Source organism: Anguilla anguilla, chromosome 8 (genome assembly GCF_013347855.1).
Source record: "Anguilla anguilla isolate fAngAng1 chromosome 8, fAngAng1.pri, whole genome shotgun sequence".
NCBI classification, from domain to species: domain Eukaryota; kingdom Metazoa; phylum Chordata; class Actinopteri; order Anguilliformes; family Anguillidae; genus Anguilla; species Anguilla anguilla.
In genome coordinates, this window is record NC_049208.1 from 21,599,735 (window position 1) to 21,619,100 (window position 19,366).

Consider the following 19,366-nt stretch of genomic DNA (forward strand, 5'->3'; position numbering starts at 1 on the left):
TTTCTGCTTCACCTCCATGCAGATACATTAAGGAATTGCCAGTTGATTTGTTGCAACCTTATATTGGCCACCATTCTTGGTATTTGTCAAATGCAAGTTTATGGCATGATGACAACCTATTTGTTTCAGTAGTCTTTGTTTTTCCTGTTTTAGGCAAGGAGCCTGGCATATTTGATCTTGTGATCATCAATGACAACTTGGAAGATGCCTATGGGAAGTTGAAAGATGTTCTTGTTGATGTAAGTATGAGGGATATCTCAGACTTTATTCTGCTTTGCAGACAAGCGGAAGAATCCCCCGACAGCTTAAAAGTTGCTCATACACTCCCACATTCTTCAATTTGGTGGCAGGGTAGGGTTGAGTTGAGATCATGCACGTCTTTCCATGCAGCTTTATCGGCGCCCAATTGCCTTAACTTCCTTTCTCTTCTCTCATCAACAGGAAATTGCAAAAGTCCAGGAAGCCAACAAGTCTTAGGTGGCCAACTGCAGTGCAGCAATTCTCCCTGGCTGCTCCTCAGACTGCGATCACCCACCTTCCATTCCAGAATCCCAACATTCCGTCACACAGCTGGTCCACCAGTCCACTACACGTCCCATCCCCTGCTCCCATCCTAGCTGACCCACCTTCCCCCTACTCCTCCATCCTGAAGAGTTTTACTGGGAATCTTATGTATCCCACATCCAGGTTAGCATTTAACATGTGCTGTACATCCATATGTTACCATTTCCGCCAGATGCGTTACAGACAATAGCGGAGGTTTTCTTTTACTGCAGATGGGGAAATTGGTAAAATGGCACACTCCTGTTGAACTTTTAAGTTGTGTTTTCACTCTCCTTTGCCTGTCACATTGTAAGTTTTACGGTAAGCATTGAGCATTGTCCAGACTAGCTGAAAAACGTGGAATGCAGTCTCAAATGAAGAGTCCAAACCGATGGTGTAAGGGTAGTGTATCATGTAGGTCTTTCTGTATGAGGTTTACAGTGGTTTACAGTGGACGCTCGCGCCTTGGGCTGAGCCCATGTGCCTGGTTTATGTGGCACACCAAGCGTGTTTGTAAAAGCAGAATTTCTTTTGTAACTCTTTGGAGGTCAGTGCAGATCAAGGGGTTAATCTCATCTTCAGCATTGGCTGCACACCATGGCTTTTCTCCAAACAAAGTAGAGCTTAGGTTTCAGCCTACAACAGCCAAGAGCCCACGCAAAGACGCACCCTCGTTCAGAACACTCAAAATCACAGAAGAAGCAGATGCAACACCGACCCATTGCCCTCAATTCCCCAGGAAATTGGTCATGGGTGATGTCCATCATGAAAGAGTCATGAATAGGTTTTTCTTTATTTTTATTAATGGAGATGAAATTCTCAGTTGTGTATATTTACTTCATCAGTGTATATTTACTAGTGTAGGCGTGGCAGCTATGAGTTGCAACTTCAGGTTGCTGAATTTGCTTCAAACAAGAAAGCACACCCACAACTGATTATGCTCAGGAACTGGAAATTGGCAATAGGCATCTCCTCTCCAGTGTTTTAAGGAAAAAATATTTTTCATTGTTTCTGACTTTTTATTTTTATTTGTTGTGCTCTTTGATCATAATCTAGATCATTGTTTTACAGATGTTGTCATACTTTGCTTTACTTGGATACTGCAAGTTATAAGGCAGGCTGAAAAGTTTTTTTCTTTCTTTCTTCCATTTACTTGTTCATTTGGAAGACCTACCCTCCATGTTTTATAGAAAGACCATTACTTGTTAAAGAGTGATTGTAATAATCTGTTGTGTTATAATAGGAGGTCATAGTAAGTATATTTTGAAGAGTGTTATCCCCTTGAAATGTAGGTCAGATGATAATTATGATTACATATCAATGCCTGTTTATGAAATACCCATTAATGTTCCCAGCTTTAGACATGATCCAAGCAAGCAGCCAATCTGTCAGATTTTTGTTGTTTTTTAAGTTGTACATTCATAGACATTTTATTTTGTACATTTGTTCTTTTTTTAACTATTTTTTTAGGTTTAAAAAACTGATTTTTGAGAATGTGCACCCCAAGGACATATCAAAGCTTAGTCTTATTCTACACTCATAAAAAATGGTTTCAATACAAAGGAAAGATATATAAACTGAACTCTTTCACAGGGCTGATTTCACATGTGGAACATAGACAGGCAGATGATCCCTGCAACATTAACTTTGAACCAAGAACACAAGACATCTGCACGACTTGAAATATGGGATGTTAAATACCACTAGCAGAGAAATGGTAAAATCTTGCAAATCTGCGTACATAGGATTGCAGACTGTATTCTCAGTTCATGGTTTGTCAACTAGGAAAATAAAGCAGTCGGACAAAATGCTGAGATAATAATGTATTTGATAGATTTGACAATAGGAGCTGCTATAATGTACAACTAATATTCTCAAAATACCAAGCTTGGCAAGAGCAAACTGACTTTCCCAATATTAGCATTTCCTCAAACTGTCTGAAATCATTCCTTAGAATAAACTGCTTTGCTCTGAAAATAAGTTATTGAATATGTTACTGCTGCTTAATGGCTGCCACTCTAGCGTTAATTTAACATTTTGTTGGCGTTTATTTAACATCCCTACTTAAAATGCATGCGCATAAGAAGTATCTATAGAAAGTGCACTTGGGTTCTATGGTTGCGGAAGTGAACCGTCCTTTAACCAGTTGTCGAGTTGCAAGTGTGTTTTTGTAACATGTTTTTGTATGTCATCGTACTAGTACAATAAAAAGTAACATGCACCACTGTGTAAGCATGTTGTCATTTGTTTCACACTTGACAAACATTGCTATGATTGTTAGTTATTTTTAAGATGTACAGTGTCCGCAAACTGGATGCCAAGTTTTTTTTTGAAGTACTGGCCTTAAACATTGATATCCAGGTGAAACAAAAAAATGAAATGCAATGAGACTATTTCTCACTGAAAAAAAATAGTCAAAGTTTTTGTTTTTTAGCTGAATTTTATATTGAATTTGCACTGCATTCTCAAATAAATAAACCTGCATAACTGCATAATACTGTGTACAGCAACACAACTTAAACTTCTGATTTAACAGCAAGAAAACTGGATGCAATGCACTGATACTTCAATGTTCATTGCTATTTGAAGAGCATCTGTGAAGTCCCTCTAATATTGAGGCCAGTGGCGAGAAAATGAGTGGTACTTTATTCTTGCATCACTATAACAACTTTGGACCTCTTAAAAAAAATAAAAGAAATAAATAAAATTTAAAAGGTGCAATCTGAATGCCTGCGGTGTGAGGATGGGAATCGGGCCTGCGGCTGGGTGTGCCGTGCCTCCAGTTCGGCATGGGCGTGCCAGCGTCGCAGCTCGCGTTCCTGCAGGTAGGCTCGCAGTTTGTCTGTGGTGAAGCACACCACGGCATCGCGGTACTTGGAGGGCTGACGCGCCCCCTGTATCCACGGCATCTGGAGGCACTCGGCAGCTGAAGGCCTTGACCTGTGAACACAGGAAGATTTACCCTGACTGCGGCTCATCACCGGGATGCAGGTGTGAATGACTCCCCGTGGCCCTCCTAGATTCACTTCACAGAGGAAAAAGACACGCAAGCTCGTAATGGGTGATAAATGTGACATTGCAGTGAGAAATTCAGCAGTAACAATTCAAAAGGCATCTGAACATGTTTTGAATGACCACATGAATCTCGTTAGTTTAACATTACGACCTTGAGGCTGAGGCTGCATTCACTTTTGGAAACTGCACTGCTTTGAAGCGCTGCTGATTCATATATGGCAGCTGCTTTTGAAAAAAACATTTTATAGTCTATACAGTATATTATGGAACTGGACAGGATGATAATCTTTTCTGTAGCTGCATGTGATTTGCCAATTTCACAAACATTGAATTTGAAGATGCACACAAACTGTCAATGTTCAATCAATGGCTAAAGTCAGGGTTACTCAGCAGAGAGCAAATGGTCATTCATTCCATGCATTGTATTTCTAAATGGCACAAAGAATGAGCTAGTGATAAAAGGACATGATGTTCTCACTGTACTCACTGCGGTTTGGTGTTCAGTGCCCTCTTCATGAAGTTGAGGGCTCCCTCAGATAAGCCAGAATAGCACCTCCCAAACTGCAGTTTGCCCTTTTTCATACTGTGTTCCCGCTCACAGTGGCTCTCAGTGTGAAAGGGTTCATCTGCGCTTAACCTGTAGATTGGAGAGTGACATGTTCATGAAGGACAGCCTCACTGAGGCTTTAAGGCAGTGATACTTAAGGTCAGCAGTACTGCTGGTTTTCTCTACTGCCTGCTAGTCAATAGTCAAAGAATATCACTGTTTTCCCAGAGATTACACTCACCTGCTGTGTCAGGTTTAAATCAGTCCTTGAATAGTGGGAGTAATGAAAATCAGTACTATTAAAAGGACCACATTTGAGTATCCCTGCCTTAAGGGATTAAACTATAAGTGAACTAAAAAAAAAAAATATGTTTTTTCCCCACCATCACCCTCAATGTGTGAAGAAGGAATCACAAGATAAACCAGACAATTTTTCAACAGCTTCTAAGGACACCCTGCTCATGGTCTAAATGTGATGCCTTGGCTACAGGTCCCCACCTGTATCGATGGAGTCACATGGTAGTCCAAACTTAAGGAGTACACAGCATAAGGCATATACACTGCACTGCACAGTTGCAGTTATTCATAGGATTTGTATATGCATTTATTATTATTAATTCCAGGACATACATAGCCTACTCACATTATAAATGCCAAAACTCCAATGGCCCAGATATCTGTTTCTGGGCCCACGCCTTGTCCCTCCAGAACTTCAGGAGCTTTGGGAATGTCAGTAGACAGTATATTAGTAGCAGTCTTCACAAAATCAAATGTCAAAATCAAATGCTGTGTGTAATACTGCAGTCTTTGCAATTGATCTGCTAAGCTTGGGTGAGAGTGAAATATAATAGCTGCAGCTCACCCATTAAGCAAATAATATTCAAGCATGCATAGCGTTCTGTACAAACATGTTAGATAGGACTGGCTACTTAAAAGAAATACAACTATGGCTGTAAAAGACTTCAGTGGCACAGCAAGAAGGTCAATTCCTGGGGCAGGTTTCTCCTAATGAAGTGCAGCGGTTATGTGAAAAGCCATGGAAATTTGTTTAATGCATTTCTAATAACGTGCCACACTGGAAGAAGAGGATGCAAGTTTTGAGAGACCGCCACCTTTGCTCTCTGAAATTTCCAGCAAGCGCTCGGTGAAGACGGGCTGGCCCGGGGTGAAGACATGTGCCGAGCCCAGGTCCACCACCTTCAGCACACTCTGCTCGGTTACCAGGATGTTGTCGGACTTGAGGTCCAGGTGTGCAACTCTCCTGCGGTGCATGTAGTTTGCGACGCTGAGGATCTGCTGCAAGAATGCCTGCACGTGCATCTCACCGTACAGGTCTCTGTGTAAGAACAGTGGACAGTCAGATGGTGATCATGGTGACAAGGTATTAGTTTAAAACTAACCTGGTTGATACATTGAAGTATATATATATATATATATATATATATATATATGTGTGGATTTTGGCGACTTCTATAAGAAAATACAAATTATATCAAAATTCCTTCATCAGTGCTGAGTCAAGAGATGTTGGCTTAATTATAGACAGGTGGACAGGCAAACAGCGAATGGCATAGGGATGAGAATACTACAGTCTTGACCAAAAGTTTTCAGCCAAATTCTGGTAAAAATACTGCTGGTGATCCCTTCAACAGGATAATCTATCTCCAGTGAACATTAAAATCTGCCACAATATGCGAAATCAGACGTAAACATTGGGTGTTATAATACTGATTGAAGGTTTAGCGTATACATATTGAGTGAGTACTAGCAGCCTTCAGACAGACAGAAGCTTGCCTCTCTGCTAAATGATGGAACAAGTCCTGGCCTTGGCACAGCTCCAGGATGAGGACCAGGTAGCGGGGTGTTATGAAGGCCACCTGCAGCTGCACCAGGTGAGCATGATTCAGCCTCCTCAGCAGCTGGTATTCCCTCAGGGCCCACTGGCGCCACTTTGGCTTGAATGGTGTGATCTTGCCAGCCAATAGCTGCCCACTCTGATCTTCCCGACACTGCTTCAACACGCTGAAGCGCCCCCTGGTGAAAGACCAAAGGAAAGGCTCACATCATAAGACACTTCACTAACTACCATTACTATGTGTTACATACCTTAATGCCTACAGATCTTATATGACCAATACAAAATATAACACAAATGCAATAGGCTGACCTGCAATTTAATTTTTGACACATTTTTTAATTATCAAGGAATCAATACCCAAATTAGCATTGTTTTTACCACTAGTCTCAGAAAAACTGAGGGAAAGAATGAAGAGATTCTTTAAGTATTATTATCTGAGTTTCAGTTATAGGATGATAACCATTTGAATAATCTGAGGGTTTCCAATATGTAGGAAATATACATACATTAGTGGTTGAAGAAAGCTGCGTATTTGTTTGTTGGTGTGTTACTTGGGGCTCTGTACCTGTTGATCTCAGAGAGGAAACTGTAGGTTTTGTGTAGGGTAGATAAGGAGAACTGAATCTGCCCTGTAAGCCCCAAGGACCCAGTGGACTCTGTGTAGATGAGAGGAGCTAGAAGGTCTGAGAGAGAGAGAGACCATATCAAAATGACAGTGGCTTCGTAAAATCATTAAGAATCTGTGAGGTGGGGATTTTATATTATGCTTCAGTTTTTAGAACATTGTTTCACATACATTATTTCACATTTTGAATGATACATAGGGTAAAAAAAACAAAACATTTTATTCAGCCTTCCAACTGTCTTATATTTCTCTACTGGTCTCCTGGTGGACAGATGGTGGCAAGGTACCTAGGTGAATGGGCTACAATAGGCTGCACACACTGGCTATATATACCTTAAAGGCATACTATGCAGCATGTTTAGCATTACTGTGGTCCTGTGTTTACAATCAAATTAATCTCCTCCATCTTCAACCTTGCCCACTCACCTCCAAGTACCCGACTTTGGCCATCTAGCTAGGCTACCAAACGTAGCTAGCTGGATAGCTAGAGGTAACGTTATTTACAGGTCCAACAGGTTCCAAGGTTGACTGTGGTTTTTTAATTAGCCCTGTCGGCTCGTCATTTCACTTCGCTGTACTTCTTCACCTCAGCCATTGCAGAAGCTGCAATGCTCTGCAGAAACCTGCTCCCACCACACAGGCTCTGTAGCCACACCCTCCCCTTCCCAAACAGAAAAGAGCATCACGCCCAGAAAAATTCTGCATAGTATACCTTTAAATTAACCATGATATGCAATGTATGGCAAACACCAGCTTTTTTCTGAAATAGAGCAGAAGATGGTCATTCCTTGCCTTGCTGCTCAGCTCTGATAGTGATGGGGACAGAGGGCTCACTGAAAGACCCTTTGCCAGCTCTGTTCAGACAGGCCACCCTGAACTGATACTGTGCCACTTTGCTCAGGTTACTAGCTGTGTAGTAACTGTCTGCCATGCCCTCAGCCAGCAGTCTCCACTCCCTACCTGAAAGAGCCCAGAAACAGAAGGACACAAATGGATAAACCGGTTGGAAAACAGCATACAGGCTATACAATTTTCAGCTGCAAACATATGTGTATGCCTACTTTATAACAGAACGTTATAATCCATATAGTTATTTCAGAATTTCTGAAATAATTTCATTTGGCAGAAAAAACTGACAGAAAACATCTTGGTGCTGACCTCTAACATTTGAAAAATGCTTTCTGCATGCCACTCCAATCACAATGTCAGAGTACCTATTTGGAGGTACTACTACGTCATATAACTGTCAATCAAGATATCCAGCCAGAAAATTGTTGCTGTTCATATACTTTTTAATATGATGGAACACTGCCAGCTCCTGATTGGCTATATTGGTTTCCCCTCAATGTTTTCAAACTGAAGAAACATGGCGGCCTGTTCATAAACTCTCATATTCCACCTAAACAGACTACTAAAACGTTTCTGAAAACATTTGAGGCGAGAAATATTCCATATAATTGCTGAATCTTGATTCATATTTGATCTGCGACACCTTGTTTGACAGTTTGACCCACGCACAGCTGTGGTGCACAAATTCATTTGCATAGAGAATACTTTATGTAAATGAAAGGGACACACCTATTCCACCCATCCAGGACGCATTTCTCAAAAATGTGTAGTAGGCAAAGCCACGCTGAAACAGTTACTCTTTAAATACGGTTCTCCACCATCTATCACATACAATAATAATGCTAGTCTTTATTTGTGTGTACTCCCTCACACAGTTCTCCTACCCATGGCACAAATCAGTACATTGGTCAAATAGCCTATATAATCTGTAAAAAATTTTTAAAAAAACACTGTCTTGGGAGGATGCGCACACACAGGGAGCATTAATGTTTCTGCATCTGTGCAAATTTTATAAATAATAATAATTTTAATAATGCTCTTGCTTATATTTGACAATGACGTTTAACGAGCTGAGCAATTCTACACGTTCTGTTCCCATGCTCTTACCATCCCTGCTGTACTCAATGCAATAGCTGAGTTCTGTGATGGACTCTACTGGCCTCCACACCAACAACACTTCATCCCCCTGCAGTTGGTACACCTGCAGGCCTGTTGGGCAGGTGGGCAGCTCTGGATACAAAAAACAATACAGATGGCTCAGGATAAAAGGCTCTGTTTTTTCCAAACCAGTGTAGCTGTCAGTCCAAAACCTTGACTTGTTGATCAAAATTGAATGAGGAATTATTTTCTCGAAGGGTTAGGAAGAAAACTTTAACAGTTATTCGGAGGCTGAATAAAACTGATACTGCACTTTAAACATGGCCTGGTTGGATAGATAGATAGATACTAGAAGATGTGTATGACAAAGCTCTGAGCATTCATTCTGGGTGGAATAGCATAATACCCTAATTATGTTAGTTCATAATGCTACATACAGCACTATATCCTGATGCCACGCATTGCAGCTAGTGTGGTACTTAAGGTAATGTTGTACGTTTGTGCAATGACACGTCCTTGCGATGATAACAACTCAACTGTTATTGCTCCTTGCCTTACCTTTATGTATGGGCATTGTAAGTCCCTCTTAATACCTGCTAAATGACTAAATGTTGTAAGGTCAACATTAGGCATTGTTCATTGGGCTCCTGAGCCCTCAAAGCATGGTGTCACCAAGCTCTGTCTAAGGGAATTGCATAGCTGCAGAGGCTGTACCAGACACAATGAGAGTGCAGGAGGTGGAGGCCTGCCCCATGGCATTGCTGGCCACACAACGATAACTCCCCAGGTCTTCCTCTTTGGCAGAGTAGATAGTCAGGGACAGGAACTCCTTGTGTGTCACAGCTAGCCTAATCTGGTCGGAGGTCTTCAGTCTCCTCGCCTCTGTGTCAGAGTAGAGGCAGAATTGGTCACCAGGAAGCAATTGAATCAATACAATAGTCATACTTGGAGCAGAAACATAGCAGTCGCTTTTGTATTGTATTATTATTTGAATGTATTGTTGCATTGACACTAATAGGACTGCTTCTCCATTGGCTGGAATCACCTTTATACCATCGTACATCTGGAGAAGGGTGTCCAGAGAGTCGACACCACAGTGTAACCTCTTGACCCAAGGACACTGCCTGGTCTGCCAGCTCCTCCAGGAACACTGGACCTGGAACATCAGGACAGGGGTATTCAGAGGGGTGCACATGATGAACACAAGGGTCTTGTCTCAGCGCTTGTTCACATTTTAATACAATCATTTGAATTGCCTAAAACCTTACCCTATATATCTGTAATTTCGGTTTTATATGGACATTTTCTTTCATGCATGGTTTTTATATTTGAAATAGGTTGAAATAACATAAGTATTTAAGGACGAACACTTGTCACAAGAGAGATACGTTGTCTACTATATTGTACATGTTAAACTGACATAGCCATTTTACTTATTTACATAAATAAAAATACAATATTCATAAATGTACATATTCAGCAAATGACTGTGTAAAAAAATAGATTAGTGCATAGTCCTCTGATTTCAGATTATGATTTTCTTCTACAGTTTAGTCCGTCTTCAATATAGCACAACTCAAGTGATGTTCTCGCCTTTACTCCTCTTGAACCCTGGAAATTTGAAGGAGAAGAGTCCAGGTGACCTTTTAGGTGAGACTGCAGGTGCTTCAGGTGATTTACAAGGAAAAGGCGGGGAACTCTTCATCCCAACACCTGTGTACCGGAAGCCAGGAAAACATAATCAATTTGACGAACGCTATAAATCATTAAAGTGCTAAAAATAATATTACTGCTGAACAGAAATGGGAATTGCAAAGTCATGAATTGAACTTAAAAAGGAAAATATTCCACATATTATTCTCTACTCTTGCTACAAAGCTAAAATAAGCTAAACTAAGCTTATATTTACATAGGATTTTCTTTTTAAGAACCAGTGATACTGCTGAGAACATAAACTAATTTTTGCATTTCTTACCCATGGCTTGGACAGGCTCGCTGTCTTTCTTGTCCTCTTTACTGGTCTGCCTGCCCAGCAGAGACTTGGAGAAGCAGGAAACGGATGCTCTCACCCTCTTGGTGATGGACAGGTCTGGATTCTTTAGCTGCTCTTGTTGCTGCTGCAGGGAATCACTGGAATCCCCTTCAGAGGCCTGCCTTTTTGCAACCCTCTCTACTGGTGAGGATGACTGGCTTGTCCATGAATGTTGACGGAAAAATCCCATAATTCTTCCAGATTTTCCAGGGAGGGTTTTAGTCTCAAGTGATGGTGTCGAAGGGTATCTCTGGAGCTCTGCCTCAATGTCTATGCTGCCTCTGTGAAGGACTTTTAATGAACCAGATCTAGCTAGGAACTCACCTTCCTCCACTGGGATTCTGCTATCAGACCATCCAGAGTTTTCAGTTGTCGTCATCTGGCCGTGGTCGTCATATGTGTGTATCTCCTCCAGAAGGTTCTTGAGCTCCAGATCAGATTCGTTGTCCTCACAGCTCTCCGGGTGCATGTAGGGTGATGCTTTTCCAGAGGAACTCTCAAGCATGGTTCCTTCAAGGACCTCAAATGTTTCATCAGAGAACGTCATGATGCCAGGGTGGGCTTCTGCCCCACCACACACCTCTTTTATATCTCGGTCATGTAAATTTGTGGCAGAGCTAAAAACATAACCATATGATTCCTTGTCTTCAAGAAGGCCTGGATAAACCTCTTCTGCTGGGTCCACCATCTCATAATCATCTTCTGAACATGAAGGTTTGCCCTCAGGTTCTGGGACAAAACACTGGACTTTTGCAACAGAGTCACAAAGCTCCTCATCTTGAGGGGCACAAAGGAAGAGCTCTTGGAAGGAATCTGCCCGTTTGATTGAAATTTCAGCAGGGATTTCCACTGTGTCCCGCTTCTTGGAAGAGGGTGATTTAAAACCACAGGCATCCTCCAAAGCAGACATGCCACATACTGCACTATGGGCCCTTTCTACTAGCTCTGGAACAAGCAAAGCCAAATCACTTGGTTTACTTATGACTTCATCTGATCTCACTCTGTGAATCTTTGGAAAGTGAGCTCTATTCTCCAAATCTAATGTCACTATAGCCTCGAAGGACAGATCCATGCTTCTAGGTCTCTCAAGCAAGCTTATCGTGTAGTTTGAAGCCAGCGACTCAGAGACGTCCTGCACAACAGAAACTGGCATTGTAGAATCCACAAATATGGTTCTCAAAACTGAGTGGTCTTTTGTGTCTTTCCACAATTCAGTATTTACAGAACCATCAACCCTCTCTGCAGGACATGCAGATGAAGTAATTTCTTTAATGTCTTCTGAAAGGCAAAGAGAATCACTTGCAATGCACTCTGACACAGCAGCTTCAATACTGTCATCTGATGTGGGCTGAGGCACCTCAGCAATCTCATCAGTAGTAAACTCAGAAGAATAGTCTTTGGCTTTTTCAAAGTATGGGTCTTTTAGCACCTCCTGGGTTTCCATAACAGTATCAGCTGACTGTGCCATGCTCTCAGAAAAGGCATCTGGGACTTTGTCTTTTTTGTCCTGTCCCAGAACCTCCTGAGAGCTAAAGGCATCATTTTCATCCTCATCTTCCCCCAACTCTCTCAGCTCAGATGTGGATGCGGCCCTTCTTGAATACTCATCCAGGGACCTGCTCCTCCGCTGCCTTTGTGCATTAGAACAGGCAATGGGGCCACTGTCAAAGGAGCAGGACTTGGTTAATGGCACAGAAGATTGGGATGAACCCCTTCTCTGGCTCCCGCCTTCGTCCTCCTCTGCACTGTCCTCCATGTGCTCCAGAAGGGGCTCACCAAGTCTGCTGGAGAAACCGGACCTGAGGCACACCCGGCTGCGCTCCATTCTCTTCGTACGTTTCTTCTGACGTAGCAAGATCCGGCGGGCGGACAGAGGAGACAGCTCCTCAGAGCTACTATAGAAGGTGCTCTTGATCAGACTCTCTCTGGGGACACGCCCCCCAGTGGAGCCCTCATCCTCCGTGCCCTGCGATGAGGTGCTATCCCCTCGTGTTAGCTGACCAATGGGCCACTCTGCTGTGAGCGCCCCCCTCTGGCTGTCCTGCTCTGATGTGTCCTCCCTCCATGTCGCCTCCACTTTAGTCTGTCTTTCCTTACTGGGTATCTCTAAAGCAATTATTCCATCAGGTGGCTCTGGGTCCAGGTCCTCAGCTTCCAAATGCCTATTCTCTCTGCCCTCATTCAAGATGAACAGGGGGGTGGCCCACTCATCTACCTCATCATATTCGGAGGAGGAGCCACTGCTGATGGAGGAGCTTTCCTGGCTCTGTTTGGTTGAGGGGCCAGCCAGTGAGGTGTCTTGGGGTGGGGCTGCCAGCAGGTCTGCAATTGTTTGCAGCTTCATTGCTGAACCATAACAGATTTGAGATCGCTGTAGGGACACAGAGTACAGTAGAAATGAACTTACTAACAGTTCAAGCAGTTCAAATATCTGGGTATTCATTCACTCAAACTTGTTCTTCAAAAAGCATATCAAAAAGACGTGTAGCAATGTTAATGTCAACCTAAGGAATTTCGTATCAGACGTCAACTGCCTCTATCTGCTTTCTGTACACTCATGATCTTTTCGCACCTATCATATTGCATTACACATTGGTCTCAAGCAGGAATGACCACACTTAAACCAGTATATGCAATTCATAAACAAACCTTGAAATGCGCTATATCTTTTCACCTAACACATTTCTTGTCTGAAGTTAATTTACCTGTTGTTTGCTTCTTGAAATAAAAAATGTCAAGTTCTTTGTACTGATATCAGCAGATTCCTCATCTGCCTGTGTCCCCTAGAAGAAGAAAAACAAAGAACAATATAGCACCAGTTTTACCAAGGAGAAAAACAATGTAACATAATTGGGTTCACTTTGGTCACACCAACAGTTAAGGACCCACACAGAAACAAGAAAATGTATTTTTTCCATTCATTTTATTTTTTCTGAAAAGGTGATATCCTCAAACCTTACCCGAAGCCATTCATGCCTCAAGCATTCAGCAGCAGTTGGTCGCAAACTGAGAATGAGGAAAAGAATCACGAAGATTTCAGTTCAGAACTCAATCCTGCCCAAACCAGAAAGGAGCAACGCATGTGTAGACATGGCTATTATAAAGCTTGTGAAAGGATCAGTCCATAAAGTCACTTTTCATGAACGCAGCCTGGTCCATACAACCTGGTCATTGCAGGTTGGCATCTGGGCTACATCAATAGCTGACCATGATCAGGTACGGGAAGCAACTGATTTTGTTCAGGTGAGGGTAGGGTATGTTTAAATTGGTCAGAATTCCTCTTATAAGCTCTAAATTATCTCCTACCAAAGGCATGCCATCTAGAGGCTACCAGTTCTCATCAGTCACATACAGCTCTCCAAAAGTTTATGCCAGTTCTCCTGTAGTATTGTGTAGCCTGTAGTGGTCCAAATGAGTTACTGTGGTGAATCAACAGTTATGTGAATAGCAATTCAAAATCTTTTAAAACTTATTTAAAAATAAATAAACACACACAACATAATCATGAGTTACATGGGTGAATCTTCCATGAATTGTGCATGAAGATAAAATCATGACTTTTAACATATCAGGAGAAAGACTACACATTTCTTGACTGTATAACATCAAATATAAAACAGAATATTCGACCAATTCAGTAGGCTCACAAAAGACTTTTCAAGCGGAATGTCCCTCACATCAACACTCACTTCGGCTCTGGCTGTAACAGTCTGTGCAGGAAGTCCCGGGCTGGGCGACTCCTGGATGTGACATCAGGGGAGTCCCAGGACACGTTTCCATCACGCACACTCAAAAGGGTAGCACGGTCACTCTCTCCAGAGAACGGGCAGTGGCAGGTCAGACTGTCAGAGGAAAGTACTGCTGTTCATGCACTGAGAAACCAAATCAGTTATCACATTATATTAATAAATTACATATACAAAGCAGCAGGACTCACCATAGATATGACAAAACACCAAGAGACCTGACAAAGTGGGAAAAAATAAGCAGTTTCTAACAGATTATGATAAGGCAGCAGAGAAAACCCCTCTGTGTTCTTAAAAATGCAATAATGTATTTGTATTTTGATTAATAATGATAGTATCAATAATTTAACAAACTACAAAAATTTCAATAAAATGTGGTAATTTTGGATATAATCAATAAATATTCTGACTGTGTGAGCATGTGTGTTATGTGACTGTGTGTCTACTTTTGTGCACAGGACAACTCTCTATTTACCAGATATCTGTTGCCTTTGTAACTGGAGCCTGGCACACAATTTCAGGAGCCACAAACTCTGGAGTACCAAATTTACTGTACTGGTATCTTGAAGGGTCTATCTTCTGGGAGAATCCAAAATCACAGATCTTCACTTCCTCTTTCTCCAGTGTCATGAGGATATTAGTAGGCTGGGATTTATCAAAGATAAAAAAAGGAGTGAAATGATCTTTGGATCCATAAAGCGCACTGAAATATCTATAGCTGAGAAACAAAACTACCAGAATTCACAAATTATCCCAACTGCAGAATCATTTAATCACCAGCCTGATGGATTGGTTGGTTGCGTCTTCTTCCCTTTTTCTTTTGTTCTCAGACTAAATGGTCATCTGATACGAGCAGAGGGAAACAACCCCAAAAATGTCCCTCAAGCAGAGAATGGAGAACTTACATTAATATCCAGATGGAGAATGTGCAGCCTGTGAATATACTCAATGCCCTCTGAGACTTGCTGAATGTACATCCCCATCTGACAACAACAAAACAACAGAATAGGTACCATCATAAAATCAGTCTTCATAATATAATAATACCTCAAAAACATGACAACCCATACAATTAATTAATTAATTAATTAATTAATGTGGGGGAGAGGCACTGCAAAAAAACCATATAAATGTCCATTAATAAAATCAAGAAAACAATATAAACGTGCATTAATGTCCTGCACAAGATGCACCTCCCTTAAAATACAGTAACACTCAATTTTCAATAGGAAAAAAAGGTTCAGATAGAAGACCCTGCAACAGCAATATGAATCAAACATGACTGAGGAAAGTGTAAAAAAAACCCCGTCTAATCTCACCTCTCTCTCTTTTACAGTGACCTTGGATAATAAATGGTCGAGTAGGCCGTGGCTGGAGCAGCTAGCGGTGATGTTAAGGAAAGGTGTGAATCATCACATTTGTCTTCTGCTCTTTGAACCCACACAGAACTGGTCCTGGGAGGGACAGCTTTAACAGTTGTCTTTAAGCAACCACATTACTCACTTGCCCAACGTCCAGGTCACAATAGGGTGCAGAGGTCTACAGTCTTACTGCATGGATCAAATTCTGATTGTTATGCTGTCAGAATGGCTGATGTTGTGATAAATTACTGTAGATTAAAGGCCTGTTACAGGCCTGGCTCTACAAGCAGGATACAGCTCGGTGAGCAGCACCAGAGTCTGCTGGGAACGGAAGCTGTCCAGCAAACAGGCCACTCTGGGGTGGGTGATTCGGGCGAGCAGGTCCCTCTCTTCAAATGCCCTTCTCCGGCTGCCTTTCTTCAGGGGAAGGAACTTTGCTGCGTGACTCTCGCCGCTCTCTCGACTCGTCACGCACTTCACAATCCCAAATGAGCCCCTGGAGAAAGGGGGGGGTGGGGTGGTATGTGTGGCTGATACCTGAGCTCCTCTGGGCTAGGGGGTGGGTAAACTTCACAGATATTTGACTTGCGGAAATGGCTGAGGTATGTCGAAATTCAACTCAATTAAATAACCAAAACGGGCGTACAAGGAACTGCTGGGCACGAGGTTCAGTGGCACAAATAGAGCGATGGATTCATGGAAAAGTTAACAGGTAAATTTAACACATCAATTAAAAATGCTTAATGTTTAGATTTTTAATCTCACAACTCCAATTTCCATCAAGCATGTATTTTGTTATTTAAATAGCCAGGTAACCCTGCAAATGTCTGCTGTGACAAATAATGGAGACAGTTGATCAGCAAAGGATATTTGTATGGCTTACAATTGTTGCTATGTGAATGTTAAGTGTGCTGTGTTAAGTGACTGAGACGCCAGTTACCTCCCTATTTCCTCATGGATCTCATATAGTGACTGCAGGCTCCTCCTCTGCCTCTTCATCACCGTACTGTACACCGCCCACTCCCCAAAGCCTGTCAGTTAGGGATCGCTATTAGTATCTACTCACAGGAACACCTTCCCCTCACTGCCATGCACCTATTGCTGCGCTTACAATATTATTGCAAAATCACCCCGGATACGGTTGTGTAACAATCTGATATAGACTAAAACCATGGCAACTAGGAGTATGGCTACATCTACTATTTTTACTACTATTTTTATGAAAAAAAAGCCATTTTTAAAGACTGCTTATCATGAGTAGTCAAGGTATACCATATACAACTGGTGACAATTCCAAGTCTAATATGTAAATGAAACAGTAACTGAGGACTACGGATAAAATGGGTCACTTAGAACTTGTGAACAAAATTTTCAGAAATAATCTCCATCGTCCCTAATTTCTGCGCTGAGTGCGTATAATACCACAAATCAGAATGACCATTAGCCAGATTGGTTCTCACCTCTCTCTACTGTGAGCACGGCGCTGCAGGAGGCCTCTCCGTCCGCGTTCCTGGCAGTACAGGTGTACATGCCACTGTCTGCGCTCCCGGTGTTGACGAGAGTGAGGGAGAAGTGCGGGCTGTTCTCTGTCAGCTTCACACGCTTGCTGGCTGACAACGGCTTCCCATCCTCCAAGCATAATGCACCAAACCACACAGTCACACAGCTCAGCGCAGAGGCAAATAGCGATACATTAAAATGGACATAGTACAAAAAAACCCAGAGGAAAGGAATGCTATTTGATACACATGAGGGTGGTGGCATCTATTCATTAAACTTGTGATATCTAAGGCATATGTGCAATAACTATACATGGTGAATACAGAATACGAATTAAGGTCTGCCATTACTGTCATTAGACATGGTGAAAGAGCCTGTCATGTTATAGAAAAAAAGCCACCAGGTTGCAAATTTACTGTTCATCAGTGAATAGCGTTATTTCGATTCCAAAATTTTGACTGGTACCGATATCAGCTTTGGTACCTCCATATCAATACAAAATTGGGTATTTTCAAATTTTTGTAAACTTTTTAGTATACCGCGCAACCCAATCAGTGAGGGACGATATACAGGCGCACTGAGTGTACCTTGCACCAGGAGACCTTGGGAGCAGGGAACCCTGTGATGTGCGCAACAAAGGCAGCTGCATCTCCTCTCTCCACCCTCTGGTCCTCTATAAGCTTATGAATGGAGGGCGGGCCTAGACAGGGGGCAATAAGCTCCTTCTCAGCACATTTTGGGTGAACACTGACAGCCTCATATCCATTTCTACATTATAAAAGTAGCAAGCTTCCGCCTACTCCCGAACAATCATTATGAACCAGTGACATCATGCACTCAAGCAAATTTACACACAGAGGCCTACCAGTGATGACAGATTCCTCCATGGTGTTGCTGAAAACCTCGCTTTTGATTTCAGGTATCTCGTCCCTTCTGTCACTCCTATTTGTTTCCTGTGCACTCGAGTCAGATCTTGAAAGGACAGCACAACCACAAAAGAGAATTAAATCAGCAAGTAGCCAAGCAACAGTCATTTGCAGCCCCGTTAGTCCACAAGAAAACAAGTGTAAAACCTTCAAGGCAAGATGCTTGGTGAATTAAAAAGGGATAAATTCAAACAGCCTATATTCTGATTGGATTCTGATTTTTCATTTAATTTTAAATTAGCAGATGGCTACAAAGTGCTTGAGATATTTATTATGTCTTTCATTACAACCCACATCTCATACAAATATTCGCAAGTGTGATTAAAATGAAAAAAGAAAAAAACAATGAAAAACTACAAAAGCCTGGCTCCCACTGGGAGACTGACCGTGTTGCGGGATCTGAGTACACGGATTGGAAAACCCTCTTGCAGAAAGCAGCGGGGTTGAAGTCAATTTGGTACCACTTCCTGACTGGGACACTCGACATGCTCCCTGGGCTCAGATCTGCAAGCAAATTGCACAGGAGTCACAGGAGTCCTCTTAGCTCGCTGAGGGATTACTATTTAGCGATAGGAGCAGCAGTTTGTGATAGGCACCTCTAAGGGCTGGATTATTTCCTGCACTATAGATAATATTCGCCCAATTCAATCACAGTAATAAACCCAACACAATATTCACATAATGAAAAATCGTCCAAAATACCAACACAGCATCCATAATCGCTAAAAAAGGATGTGCAAATGAAACTGAAATTTGCAGTACAAAGGATTCTTGAAATTACAAAAAGTCACAAGAAAGTTAAGCAGACAATAGCCAGTTTATAACTAGGGACTAGAGTGCCCCAAACCCAAGGGAACTAAAACACTTAAGAGCACTCTAGAACATTGATCAGATTCATTAAATATGGGAATACACCACAAAAAGACTGTGTGGACATGAAGAGCAGATTAAAATCTTTGGGTTTCTTCTGGAAGGGTTATCACTTTCACTTTTGTGTGCTAGAAAACATGTCACAGCTAGGCAGACTACAAACAACTTTGCAGGTGAGATCCATAGCTACTGTAACTACTAACTACCTGTTGCTACAGACAAAACCGGAGGACTGTTAGCAGTTTAGTGAGTGATCATGCTGCACAATAAAGTGTTGGCTGAAATCATTCTTATAATAGCAGATAATGCCTTTCTACTGAAGAGCAGCCAACAGCAAAATGTGAGAGAAAACTGTGAGTACTAATAAATGTTATCTTAAAATATCGGTGCAAAACT

At 42.0% G+C, this 19,366-nt stretch overlaps 2 protein-coding genes across 8 annotated transcripts in view; one reads left to right on the plus strand and one right to left on the minus strand.

Moving 5' to 3' along the window:
- Nucleotides 1-2,764, plus strand: part of guk1a (guanylate kinase 1a) — a 21,596-nt gene extending 18,832 nt beyond the window's left edge. For all 3 annotated transcript variants that reach the window (XM_035428907.1, XM_035428908.1, XM_035428909.1), the window contains exons 7-8: nucleotides 154-239; nucleotides 442-2,764. In XM_035428907.1, coding sequence (XP_035284798.1) covers nucleotides 154-239; nucleotides 442-477 — 122 coding nt within the window. In that variant the 3' untranslated portion in view covers nucleotides 478-2,764. The remainder of the gene's footprint in view (nucleotides 1-153; nucleotides 240-441) is intronic.
- Nucleotides 2,042-19,366, minus strand: part of obscnb (obscurin, cytoskeletal calmodulin and titin-interacting RhoGEF b) — a 129,745-nt gene continuing 112,420 nt past the window's right edge. For all 5 annotated transcript variants that reach the window (XM_035428903.1, XM_035428902.1, XM_035428900.1 and 2 more), the window contains 25 exons: nucleotides 18,487-18,604; nucleotides 18,040-18,146; nucleotides 17,762-17,874; nucleotides 17,135-17,303; nucleotides 16,615-16,705; nucleotides 15,970-16,170; nucleotides 15,633-15,693; nucleotides 15,219-15,296; nucleotides 14,789-14,958; nucleotides 14,505-14,531; nucleotides 14,257-14,409; nucleotides 13,528-13,573; nucleotides 13,273-13,350; nucleotides 10,511-12,938; nucleotides 10,129-10,248; nucleotides 9,581-9,691; nucleotides 9,250-9,417; nucleotides 8,545-8,667; nucleotides 7,381-7,548; nucleotides 6,529-6,646; nucleotides 5,900-6,139; nucleotides 5,218-5,441; nucleotides 4,749-4,824; nucleotides 4,046-4,195; nucleotides 2,042-3,483 (listed from right to left, as the gene is read on the minus strand). In XM_035428903.1, coding sequence (XP_035284794.1) covers nucleotides 3,252-3,483; nucleotides 4,046-4,195; nucleotides 4,749-4,824; nucleotides 5,218-5,441; nucleotides 5,900-6,139; nucleotides 6,529-6,646; nucleotides 7,381-7,548; nucleotides 8,545-8,667; nucleotides 9,250-9,417; nucleotides 9,581-9,691; nucleotides 10,129-10,248; nucleotides 10,511-12,938; nucleotides 13,273-13,350; nucleotides 13,528-13,573; nucleotides 14,257-14,409; nucleotides 14,505-14,531; nucleotides 14,789-14,958; nucleotides 15,219-15,296; nucleotides 15,633-15,693; nucleotides 15,970-16,170; nucleotides 16,615-16,705; nucleotides 17,135-17,303; nucleotides 17,762-17,874; nucleotides 18,040-18,146; nucleotides 18,487-18,604 — 5,570 coding nt within the window. In that variant the 3' untranslated portion in view covers nucleotides 2,042-3,251. The remainder of the gene's footprint in view (nucleotides 3,484-4,045; nucleotides 4,196-4,748; nucleotides 4,825-5,217; nucleotides 5,442-5,899; nucleotides 6,140-6,528; nucleotides 6,647-7,380; nucleotides 7,549-8,544; nucleotides 8,668-9,249; nucleotides 9,418-9,580; nucleotides 9,692-10,128; nucleotides 10,249-10,510; nucleotides 12,939-13,272; nucleotides 13,351-13,527; nucleotides 13,574-14,256; nucleotides 14,410-14,504; nucleotides 14,532-14,788; nucleotides 14,959-15,218; nucleotides 15,297-15,632; nucleotides 15,694-15,969; nucleotides 16,171-16,614; nucleotides 16,706-17,134; nucleotides 17,304-17,761; nucleotides 17,875-18,039; nucleotides 18,147-18,486; nucleotides 18,605-19,366) is intronic.